The sequence below is a fragment of the Anoplopoma fimbria genome, chromosome 13, assembly GCF_027596085.1.
Source record: "Anoplopoma fimbria isolate UVic2021 breed Golden Eagle Sablefish chromosome 13, Afim_UVic_2022, whole genome shotgun sequence".
NCBI lineage: Eukaryota > Metazoa > Chordata > Actinopteri > Perciformes > Anoplopomatidae > Anoplopoma > Anoplopoma fimbria.
In genome coordinates this window covers 2,071,375-2,084,564 of record NC_072461.1, presented here as the reverse complement: position 1 = coordinate 2,084,564, position 13,190 = coordinate 2,071,375, and the positions used below count along the sequence as shown (strand labels likewise).

General features: G+C 43.0%; 1 protein-coding gene across 1 annotated transcript in view; it reads right to left on the bottom strand.

Moving 5' to 3' along the window:
• Positions 1–738: 738 nt before the first annotated feature.
• The window catches only part of mef2cb (myocyte enhancer factor 2cb), a 58,095-nt gene continuing 45,643 nt past the window's right edge, over positions 739–13,190 (bottom strand). The window contains 7 exon segments of the mRNA XM_054610318.1: positions 739–2,267; positions 2,270–2,442; positions 2,731–2,866; positions 3,215–3,344; positions 4,716–4,888; positions 10,062–10,109; positions 10,940–11,120. Of these exon segments, the coding sequence (XP_054466293.1) occupies positions 2,101–2,267; positions 2,270–2,442; positions 2,731–2,866; positions 3,215–3,344; positions 4,716–4,888; positions 10,062–10,109; positions 10,940–11,120 (1,008 nt within the window). The 3' untranslated portion in view covers positions 739–2,100.

Here is a 13,190-nt window from a genome sequence, read left to right as displayed (position 1 = left end):
AAAAAAAGAGTAAATCAAAACAGCTATTTATTTAAATAAACAATTGTGCTTCTGTCATACCAGCATGATCAATTTGTCCTTGTGTATCTGATTCTGAACTGTCATGTGACATGTGGTTAATGATGTGGAACCCTGTTCTGAAGCGTGGAACATGAGGAGACACAGGAGGACACCCAATCAAATTAGGTCTGTAAATAATGGTGGATAATTAGCCACAATGGACTCACAAAATTACATTACATAAATATTATTTAAAAAAAAGTTGTATTGATTGGGTCAGGGCCTTGTGCAACATCTGGAACACAAGCTAAGATTGAAGTAAAGATCTGAAACCGAACTGAACATCGCTTCTGTCAGTAACATGTTTTACGAGATTAAGATTATCAAATTAGATAATTAAGGCCAAGAATGAAATATCTGATGCATTCAAATGCATCCACACGTGGATCGAGGGTCAGTCATATTTCCTCATTAGTATGACAATCATGTACATCATGTGTCAACTTTTATTTCTGTGTCATCCCCAGTTCCAGTCTTATGACATTTTCCACTAACAGGTTGTGTTTTAGCATTCAGGCCTGTCTTTCCACCGTCACAACAAACCCTGGCAATGCTTTCCAGCTGGTTTTTGAAGGTTAGACTAAATACACGCCTGAACAGCACTGTTCAGGGCTGAAATTAAACAAACCAGACAACATGTGCAACTGCACATAAGAACTCCACTAAGAAACCAACAAAAATCATTAGTATATATATTTATATATTAGAAAGCTATACACAAGCATGTTAATTTCACAGATTTTTTTAAAGAATCTTAATATTACCATTATTATATATAATTAGAAATACACGTTTAAAAACAAACCTCTACAAAGATAAAACAGTTCAGCAAAGCATTGGATCTCAGTCTGTCTTTAATGGCTTAGGGCAGCGACGCCCTGTCAATTCCTCTCTGGGTGAACTATCCATCTCTCATTAGCAAAGCTATCAAAAAACACATTCTGGCTTATAGAAACTACAAAAAGCCACAAAAATGCTTTGCATTGTGTTCCTTTCATATGAAAATATAAGCAAGTGTATCGTACAATTGTTTTTTATTTTTCCTTTTTTTGTTTATTAATACTGAATATTAATACTAGATCCAGAGTTTTCTTGATTACACTAACGCAGCTCTTAGATCAAAGGGTGGTCCTCGCTCAGCTCCGTTCGTTAAGGGGAGCGCTAAGATCATCAAAGGTTCCACACGTCTACCATTGGGTCTGCCTGTTTACCTGTACAATTCTTCAAATGTTGCATAATAGCTTTTTCATTTAGTGAGTAAATAAATCTTGTAATGTCTGGCAACTTTTGACCCCTGCCCTTCCCCCCTTGACCCTCTATTTACATAAATACGTTGAACCTGCAACATGACATCATCTAATGTTAACACACATTTTTGCAAGGGAGAACTGCAGAGAAGGTATATAGCAATGAAACCGACACTGTACACATGTATTGTTTGTCCAACTCAAGTGCTAAGGTGTTTTCCATTGGACACACTCACTCTCATGTTAATGTTTTTTTTTGTCTTTTTTGTCTCTAAGTCACTGATATATCGCTGAGGCAAAGTGTAAGTACGTTTTATGAAACAGAGTACCTGACTATTTTTTTTGTTTATTTGTTGATATGCATATATGTACACATACACACACGTGTAAATATATATGCATACGTGATTCTTTTTATCCACACACAATACATTTTATGCATAGTTCCCCAACAGAAATAACCCCAGATGCCATCCCAACCAACACCCACCCGCCCAAACCCCCATTAAAACACCCCACTGGTTTATATAATGTCAATATGTATAGCACACACACTCAGCAAAAATAAAATAAAAAGGAAAAGAAATTACAAACATGTTTCTGAAAAGGGCTGTCCCTTTTCTTTCCTTCAGCGTTAAAGAGATAAAAGGAGAGAGGCCATGGGGCTGGGTGGTTGAGTGACTCGTGATATTAGGTGAGAGGAGGAAGAGGAGCTGACTTGGGGGGCATCGTAACGCTGCGTTGTCGGGGGCTCAGGGTAACTCGGGGTACTGCCGGGGAGAGGACAGAGCTATCATGTGGCCCATCCTTCTGACAGGCGCACCCGTTTGATGGAGGGGCTCTCGCGCTCGTCCATGGTGGGCCGGGTCAGTCCCAGAGGTGAGTGGAACTCATTCCTGTGCTCATCACGGTCGCTGCCCTCATGGGAGCTGCTACAACTGCTCAGGCTATCAACGGGGATCGTCCCGAGTCCTGGCGGGACGAGGGGATCTGGGGGGGTGGTACCCCACCGTAGCCCCCCGTGCTGCTGGTGCGATCTCTAGGAGGAGAAACAGGTTCGGACTTGATGTGCAGGCTTTGAGCAGAGGGCAGGGAGAGATTTGAACCCTGACATAAGTGAGAGCTAGAGCAATTTCTGTAGGAAGGAAAGGAAACGCAAAGGGGTTACAGAGTTACAGAGCAAGAAACAAAGTGATTTTAAAGGCAGTCTGTCACACCCAAACATGCATGAAAGCATGCATACACACACACACACACATATTTGTGAAAACAGGGTGTTGTGATATTTATGTTGGACCTTGCGAGTGAAAGTTGAGAACAGTGAAGGACTCTTGGCATATCAAAAACAATCTCTTGTGATTTATGTGTTACATCATGCATTTCACAACAGCACAACACCTCAAATTAAGTTCAAGGCACTCACCCTAACTGGCCGAGGGCTGAATGCTGCATGTTCTGAAGGTGTTGTTGTTGCCACCCACTCATTGAGCCAAGGTGAAGGGAGCTGCCGCTGTTGAAGCCAGACAGGGAGGACAGGTCTGCACTATTCAGGGAGTACTCTGTGTACAAACACACAGGAGAAAGGAAGAGCAGGAAGAGGATTAAAGGTTGTCCAAATAAATCCAAGTACAGTTGCTAAGAGAGGGCAGCTCTGATAAATGCTGCTGTGATGTCACATGAATGTGTTCTGTGTTTGTTGGTGTGACAATAGCACCCTCTGCAGTTGGACCAATGTATTACATTTACAATTTGGAGCTTGTGTGCAGGTTGGTTTCAAAAGCAACACACATACCTGAAATGGGTCAGATCATTTTTACTTTTATTTGGTATATTTGGGTATAGTACAAAGTGACTGAAACTTTATTAGACTACATTTATTGAATGTACAAAGATGACAGAGTACATACCGGTACCATAAGAAGTAGAGATGGCTGATGGGTAACCGCCCATGCCCTGTCCTGGAAGAGTGGGAGTTGCTACTGACACCACTGGGGTGGCCAATGACTGAGCGGACTGAGAGTTGTTTATTCTCTGGTTCTGTGACAGAGGAAGGGAAGACACAGAGAGCAAAAAGAGGCTTGAGAACATGAAATCAGCTCCCAGACAAAACAAACAAAAAACAGCAATAAACCAAGAAACTTCTTTTCCTTAAATGTTCTTTCATTTCTTTCATTACTTTCTTTCACTCAACAGATGCTGAGAGAATAAATGTGATGCCAACTTCTGGGGAAATTAATCACTTGACATGCGGCACAGCTGAACCCTGCCAACCCTATCATTTACCACCCTTTATGAGGGCCCACTGTCGCTATAGTAACGCCATCGGTCTCCAAGGCAACGCAGGGTAGCGACGGCGAGGGAGAGACACTTTACTGTAGGGGCAGAACATAATGGAGGTTTGATGCAAAATGAAAGAGAACTCTTTTGTTGCCCTTCCTTTCTGAATTCTGAGTAATGAAAGCGGTGAGACTCTATATGCAGGTGAAAAGATAAAAGGAAGGAAGGGAGAAGTAGAGACAAAACAGCTAAGGCAGAAAAGAGGCCAGGCTGCTTTTACTCTGACGCACCACTGGATGGCACTATGTGTCCTCACAAAATGTCATAAGAGGTGACATTGGAGCCTTCAGCAGAGTCAGCAACAATAAAGGTTAAAGGAACTCTGGAGTCAAGAGGCTTTTCCCAAAACGCTGTGTTTTGATGTAATAATGTCAGTAGTGAGGGAATAACTGAACGCAAATCAAGACATCAGACTGAGGTGACGACAACGCTCTCAGTTCTACAGTGCACATTTTTGCACATTTTGCTCCCAAGAACTATCTTAACCAGTTTCTTATTAGAAAAGCTTTCAAGTTTCAGATATCTAAATCTGAATGGCAGTCTGACTTACCAATAGCAGATCGACATCCTCAGACTGACGGCATTAAAATGGGAGGGTAATAAATTAAAATTAGTGAGTGCGAGTGAGAATATGGAAGTGGTGGCTTAGTGCGGATCTAGGGATGGAGCAGCTGTAGGATTGAGCCAGCGGACACAGGGCTAAATTGTAAAGAGGATGCTAAGAACTATTGCAACTATACACACCTTATAAAAAGGGGAGGACAAATAGTAGGGCCTAATGTATAAGCGTCCACTTACGTATTAAGACACAGCAGAGGAAATATATCTGACAGTGTATCAGACTTGGGTCAAAGTAAAAAAATTTAAGAAGCTGCCAAAGAACATTGAAAAACAAAAGTTCAAGCGAATCTCAAACATTATCTCATCAACCCAAGTCTGATATGAAAAGATAAAAGCAGCAGAGGGGACATGAAAGGAAATCAACAATAGCAAACACACCCGAAAGACCCCCCCAATAGATAGGAAGATCTACAGCGGGGAAATGGAAAGAGGGATGGAAAGATTACTCACGATGGAGGGCATGTTGTTCTTGGCGCCAGGGGGTATGAGCACACGTAGGTCAGGTTTGCGGTTGTTCATGCCTAAATTCATAGGCGGAGGAGACTTAGCCTGCATGTTCTTGTTCATGCCACCAGGAGAAACCAGCAGACCTGGTGAGTTGCGATGGTTCCCATATCCATTTCCTGAGAGAGCAAAAAAAAAAAGGTGGGGGAGAAAAATTAAATATACTTGAATAGTATTTGAACAAAAGACACAGCTATATGTGCTAAAGCCAGCGTCTGAAGTTTAATAAATCTTGAAAATCCTGTTGTTCATGACACTGTAGCCTAATGAAGAACTACAGGAATCCATTTTCACCTTGAGCTCATTTTCACTGTTTTTCTGCTTCCTGTGATAGACATTTTATTAGCTCGAGTTGTGAATGGTGTTTTATGAAAGTGGTGCACACTGGCAAGGCAGATAGTCAAACAGGCATACTGTTTTTTGCTTTGATGATCACCACTGTTTGCTTGGCAGTCGTACAATGAAGGCACCGATTTGAGAGGACCTCACCCTCCACCTCTGTCACTGTCAATTAACGCAACATGTGTCCTGCGACAGCCAGTGAATCGTGTAAAAACATCTAATTACGGGTAGCAAGACCACAGAGGGATGGGACCCATCATTTGGCCATCAGAGCTAAACACATGTGTGGTTCTTCCAGACAAAGACCCTGCCTTCGGGTTTCCACCAGATCAGTCTCCTAAATACGGAGGACCAAGTGCAACACCCATTTCCTCCTCACAAACCGGTGGGGCGAAATCCCAGCAAATCATTAAAAAAAAAACTGAGAGTGGAGCATTCTTGCAAGCAACACAGTCTTTGTTTCTAACCCAATCCCACAGGCTGTTTTTCCCCTTACTTTTCCTTCCTTCTTCCAAGGGGTAGAACACAGGGCACTGTGTGGACGTTCCCACTTGAAAGACAGGCAGGAATTATACGTTAGACATAAATGAATTTCCTAATCATATACTCCAGGGGAAAATGAGTCGCAGATGTCTTCCTGGGCAATTTCCCCTCGCTGATCTTTGTTTAATTTGAGAGCGAGGTTTTTGTTGTTTGGAAATGAAAAGTCTCAAAAGCTCAATTTGAACAATCTGAAGAGTAAACGACCGCTAGCGGTGAGAGAAAATGAGAAAAACAGTGTGTGTAACTGCCGGAGTGTGTATATGTTCGTGCCTGTGCTGGCATGTGCGATGTGTGAGCATGTACAAGTCGATGTTAACATACAAGACTTTGTGTGTTATTGTATGTTTTACTGCATACGACATTGCATGAGCAAGATTCTACATAAGTAATATTTGTCCGTCACGCAGAGTGTACATAAGCACAGTACGACTTGAGACTCTACGATACATGCTGTATGACTCCTTATGAACGAGCCATGCGTATGGATGCACGTGTGAGTTTTGTATTGGACCCTCTTAGTTCCAGTGTCAATCTCACATTAGCAAAGAGGCAGCTGCCTCTTCAGTTTTCCCGCTCTCTCATTCTCATGTCTGGCTTTTTGTGAGATTGAGTGGATGCATGTGGAGATAGATGAATGAGACCTTATACACACATCACCCCCCCCACACACACACACCACACGCACACTTTACTAAATAACCCAGCAGGAAGTACATCAGTGTTTCTGTACAGATGAATTAAAAAAAGAGACTGAGCTTTAGAGAGTCATTAATACACACTTTGGTCAAGATGACATGGACTTCATCTTGGTGACAGTTAATCAGACATCTGTGTATCGCCACCCTGTGGAGATGGCTGCAGTCCAGTCAATTATCTGCTAGATGGCTATGATCATGAGTGGCAGAGGCCAGTCCTTAAGCACTTCGAAAGAAAAATCATTCGCTAATTAAGCTAATGAAGCAAGAACTGTTACTCAAATCTTTCTATTCTGTAGCTTGATCACCCTGCTTTTAGGACAGTTGCATTCAATACGGACACATTGGCTCAACTATAATATCAGCTGAAGACATGACATCCATGGTTCATTTCAACTCTCTTCTTCAAATGCTGCTCTGCACGGTCGAAGTGCGGCGCAGGCTGGCGTCAACTGTTTACAGGAAGTACCCAAATTAAACGCAGCTAGAAAACAGTCTGTTTTGCTGCAGTATAAAATTCACACATAGTGAACAACATCTGATCTGAGATTTAGATAAAAAGCTTTTTGCTATTTCTGAGGTGTGGAGGGGACAGATGAGGTCAACACTAAAGGATTGCTATCTGTCACTATAGCTGCCATGGTTACAACTTATTGCACTTCGAGATACATGTGTTTGAAAAGCCACCCCTAGAGTGTTTGTTCTCTCTCTCTCTCTCGCTCTCTCTGTCACACACACCCACACACACACACACACACACACACACACACACACACACACACACACACACACACACACACACACAAAGGAGAGGTGTGTGGTTAAACTCATACATTTTACTGTTACTGAACAAATTTCTGATGTCCTGTTGTGGTCTAACAGGCGCGCTCCGTTCTCATCCCCAAACACACACACTCTTCCGTTGCGGTTTGGCCAAATGTGCATTCAACCCTGAATTCTCCAACTGAACTAAGGTTTCACGCTCACGCTTACAACTTGTACAGTTGGTGTGAGGTGCTGCCAAGATTGAGACAAACATTGTATGATCTACTGAACCTGACTTGTATGTAGGCTCTTTAGCTTGTATTTCTGTGTGATTTTGACCAGAGAAGTCTTCAAGATGTAGCGTGTATGCAACTCATTTGCAGGAGTAATTGGTGCGTGATCAAGGTGAGAGGTGACTAGAGTTTCTCGTTAATTCCTCTCAGTGCTTTGGTGAGCAGAGTGCTGATCGGAGCATATATGACAGCTACATCATTTCACAAATGGAGGTGGGAGATTTTTACAAGCTGGGGCCTTAGTCCGGAGCTCCCTTCATCAGCTCTCTTTCTCTCCTTCCCTTGCATTCAGTCTCTTTCCTCACCTCATGCTCTCTCCTTGCCAGCAAAGGAGTTGACAGATTGAACACATACTGTATATAAATGAGCGAATGCACGTACACACTTTATATTTCTATTGAAGAGACATGATGACTCAGCCTTTCAGTTACATGCCCTATTTTAGCTGGACATGAATTACCTGGGAACCTCGTGTGATTTAGACTTCACCCCATGTCTTGCTTTCACGTGGCATATTTGCAAAGGACAAATACAAAGTCTGTGTTTCAATTAAAGTTAGATCTCCAGATATGTTGGACTCATAGTGTATCTTCATGCAAAGGCTGCCATGAAAAGTAACTCTTAACTATATATTTTTAACTACTTGTTATTAAGTGTTTTCCTTAAAAAAATGTAATAGTGAAGGATTTTGTACTTATTACAACTTTAAGTGTAACTATACTAACTAAGGCTATGACATTTAAAAAAGACTTGTGAAGCCTGGTCAAACGGGCTACTCTGCACCATACACTATACATAGCTACGTCAGTCTACTGAATTTTCACTGGAAATGCTATCAAGTCTCTTATTTCCACTGTTACCTTCATCATTGTTAGCCTGGTAAAGGAAAATAAAAAAGATAATCTATTCTGAAACGAAAAAATATATAAAAGATAATTTACTGAGATGAGTTTGGTTAAAATTGATATTATCAGCAGTGGAATTGTAATTTTACAGGTTGAGGACATGGCAGATTTTTACGGGATTAAGACAAACGTCCTTCCAAATTACAGGAGGACCCAAGGTTATGCTAATTCAGTGTAAAAATCTGTGATTTTCTCTCTTTACAGACAATGCAATCATGACATTTTAGGCATAAAAAGAGGTGTTGTGTTTATGTGCATGTCTGAACCACATATATATATATATATAAATATCCAAAAACACACACGCAAGGGACATCCTATGTCACTTGGGCCAGGCCACTTTAGACACTCATACACAGGCCAGACAACTACTTATACTATCATCTTATCAAAACTTACTGTGAGGAGAAGAGGAACATTAGAACAGGCTTTGTGGTGCCACAGCGGCTGGGCCACCTCACACTGAGTCACTTAAAGGAACATCATTAAAACGGCTGACCAAGTTCACAGAACACTTCCATCTGTGTTCCCCCCTGTTTCTCCTTTGCCCACATGCTTCCACCATCAGTGGATATTCATCACTGGGGTTTCCCCCTTCCCCCCATACACTCCCCCCTCTGGATGAGATTTAAGAGAGCTTTGAATGGAATCTTTTAGCTCCCACATGACTCTCTCTCCACGTCGTGTTTTTCACTGCTGCTGAGCGACGCACAGCTCTCACAGAGCTCCTCTGTTCCTTCGCCGCAGTGACACAAAGGCTACATTTGAAGCATGCTCTGCCGCACGCCGCCGCCGGAACACACGCCACAACAAATGGCCCTGTTGTCTGTGTGTGTGTGATGAGTGACCAGACAGAGAAACCAGGCATTGACCCTTTGTGATGGAGCCCTAGGGGCCAGGCAAGGCTGCCCAGCTGTACCCCTCGGACCCCCCCCCACACACACACACACTCTCCACTTTTACACTCTGCACTGTACGTCAAGGCTGTAAAATTTAACCCTTTAATAGGGAGTCTCTTTGGGGCATAAAGTTACGCCTGACATGTCCCTCAGGGACAAATCCATCAACACACAGAAGCTAACACATAAGAGTCCTTACATATGTTGCTCTAACATGGGTTACTCCACTCTCCACAGGATCATTATGGCATGACGAGCCATTCCAAACATTGAATTAATTCGGTTGCAGACATATGATAGCGGTTACTGTGTATTGGGTTTGTGTTTGCTCCAAATGGGAGCCAGGGATGTTGACATTTTGAATTATCATCCAAATCCAAGATGTGGAATAAATTAAGAGATGGCTCATCATAGAGAGAAACAGAAAAAATTCAGGAGGACATTCAATAGTCCTGCACCACTTCTGACTGCCCGTCAGTCAATTTGCTGCTCCTACTGCTGTATTTAGTAGGATTTTTTTTCTGTTTCCCCACACTTGTTCTACCGTTTTATAGCTGAACGCAGGCAGGATGTCTCACAGCCCTAGCACTGGGCAAACATTCCCAGAGGAGCTCCACGACCACTAACATAAACATATCATGGACAAAATCTCTACTTGGGTTTGGGTTACTATTAGTCATGCAATTTAAGGCACAGAGTGGGTGAGTGGGTGCCATGTATGTGTGTGTGTGTGTGTGTGTGTGTGTGTGTGTGTGTGTGTGTGTGTGTGTGTGTGTGTGTGTGTGTGTGTGTGTGTGGGTGTATGTGTGTTAACAGGCAACTGTGAGCGAGAAGAGGAGGCCATTCTTACCAGCACTGGTGCCTGCGCCAGTGGTGAGGTCAGCACCCATGAGGCCACCTGAAAGATGAAAGAGAGAGGTGAGCAAAAGAGAGAAAACCATTAGAAGATAGACGCCCACGTAACATCCACGATGCCTTCTGTCTCTGACCTCGGTGGCCTTTCAGAAGCTAACTCAATTTAATCACAATCCACTTTCTGTGTGTGTTTGTGTGTCAGTACATCGTATGTGCACTGCTATCAGAAGTATTAACGCTTCCCATTCAAATCGTAACACTCTGAGTAACTGGACACTGCGAGTGGATACATCGAGCTGCCGTCCAAGAAAAATGACACATTATTATTTTTAAGCCATGCGAGGTGGAAGAGTGGGCGGGCACAAAACGTGTGCGGTTTGGTGTGGATGCTGAGCGCCAAAACTCATATTTAGTTTGTGCAAGCGCTTCGAGCATCCAGTTGTAATGACAGGGTGGGGGTGTGGGCAGCAGCCTTCAGACCAGAGGGACAGAAAAAGGACTTTGGACAACAATAACAAACCAATAGGCCTGATTTGCTTATGTCACCAGCAACTCAAAGTCTGTACATAGACATCCCATGTGCAGAATCACACATAAATCAACAAGACTGTGGGCTGGGATTTAATATGTTATTAAATCTTCTACTTACTTTGAAAAAATACTGAGTGAGCAATATGTGAATATAGATTTAAATTAATTCACTGTTTTTAGATTTAGGAATATTGCAGGTAGCCGTCATAAAATAAAATCACGCATATGATGTGCGTGTCTATTAGCATCACAGACGGGTACACACACAGCTGAGAAGGAAGAGAGATTGGATAACAGTGTGTACATGGGTGCATGAATGCATGTGAGACATATCTGTGTTACCTGCACTGGGGGGTCTGTGTGTAACTCCGGGAGACATGCTGTTTCTCTGTAGGCCATGGTGCGCCAATGGCAACAGGTTGTGGTTGCCTAGGGAACCACCGGGATGGCTGTAAATGAGATTGTTCTGGTTGCTAACGGGAATGGACACAGGCATGTCATAGTTTGATTGGGGCACGGCCTGCTGAGAGAGAGAGAGGGAAAAAGAGACACAGACACGAGTTTGATTAGACTTAAGAAAGTAATGATTGCAGGGAGTGAATAAACTAAAACAAGGCCTTCGAGCAAAGGAATGGACACAGAAAGAGAGAAACAGACGTGACAATTCAGAAAACACTTCAGGAACACAAAGGAATTCAAAATTGTTTCTTGTTCTGCAGTCAAAACAGTCAAACACAAAAGAAAGAAGACAGAGACAGCCAAGTTCAAGGGACAAATGGACAACTAACAATAGACAGCCATGCATAGATGAAGGGTACAGAGAACAGCTTCCAAGACTAAGACAAAGACTAAAAATAGGAGACAGTATGGATGGTGGAGGGGAGCAATGAAATTAAAGGGTAAGCATCTAGAAAACTCCTCCCAGAGTTACTCAAATTGCCCCCAAGATGATGGGTTGGAAATACTTTGTCACTCAAACTTGATCCAGCATCGGTTGCTATATCTTTCTTTAAAGGCTTGAGATTTTGCCGCTGACACGTTGTGACATTTGTCATTGTGTAGGCAAAAGGCTGACCTGATGAAATAATATGTTGTGGTCACTCATTTATTTTCCCTGAAATACATTCCTGGTTTATTACATTAGAGAAATAAGAAGGATATGGTTGACTGGGAAGTAAGCCAATGGCATCCCACTGTTCTAAAAGAGCTAAAGATAATTCAGTCTGCCTTTACCTCACTAAAAAAAGTCTCCAATACTTCTTGCAAAAGTAGCTTAAAGACTGAAGAACTGAATGCAATTAGGGATAATTTATTTGTCTGTCACATGGAGCTAATGCAAAGTGTTATTAAGGGGTAGACTCAGATCAGTCAGCAGTCTCATCAGGAACATGAGTAGAGGTAGCCTGTCGGCCCCAGGCGTCTAGTTTGTCATGTTTATTGTGTCACTTGGCAGAAGGGCTTAACCTAGGGAGTGCCCTGGAAGTGGTTGATCCTGCATGTTAGCTTTAGGAAGTAGAAAATAGGGCCCTAAATTACTGCCATGTGTCTCAGAGCCATGGAGGGAGCGCATCAGGGGGATCGTCGGCCTGGCTTACGTGGAAGTGGAATATGTGTCTTAGCGCCACTTTGTCTTTTTCAGTTTTCTCCCTTTTGCTAATGTTCTTTTTGCAGGCCAAATATTATTTCATTGCGGGCCTCCACACGTTTTGCTTTTACTGCAACTTCACACAGAGGTGGGCTAGCCAAAAGCTGCGGAAGCTTCCTTTTATAACCAGTGAGGGGCTGCCTCTGGTTCTGTTTTATTTTTTGAAGACTTTCAGTAATTTCTTCCATCGCGGATTCTTTGTTGGAGTTTTTATACTTCAAGACTTCCCTATGCGGTGTTTTTTAAGAGTGGGGGAGCTGTCTCAATGGGCGCACATTTGCGAGCACACACATCCCTTCGCTGGGTGTGAGGGCCCCGTCTGTAAGCTGTCCTTTAACTTGTGCCATCCTTCCTGTTTTGACTCATCTTCCTCCCTGCCTCACCCCACAGTCCCCCTTTAACAGTCCCCTCAACAGTCCCCTGCAATCCAGAGGCCCAGTGCTTGGCAGCCACCCTGACCACACACTGAACTGCCACTTGTTGTGTGAGAAGGGCCCCCTCCCCCCCATCCCCACCCAGCTATGATCCCAAACCTACCCTACACCGCCACGCGATCCCAGCTCACCAACCCCTGCCTTGCTTCTAACCACATCTCCCCCCGCTCCACGTGGCTTAGACACTACTGTTCTTCTCTAAATGATCTACCATGGAATTATCTCTTTCTCTGTAAGGTTAGAGGACTAACCATTCCAATATGGTGCTTTCTGAATGTAGGGAAGGCTCAGTTTACATAGAGAGCAGCCTTTATTTTGTGGTTTCTGGCAACTGGCTTTAGAATATGTTCTTTGTAAAAATTAACACAATATAATACAAATTCAGCAGCTCACATGTTTTGACGTCTATTAACAGAGATGTTGTTAGGCTACTAAAGACTTTGCCTTCAATTATTCCAGCAGGGAGCAGAGGTAATTGAGTTTTGTGAGGTACGGAGACACGCTTAAGACTTTG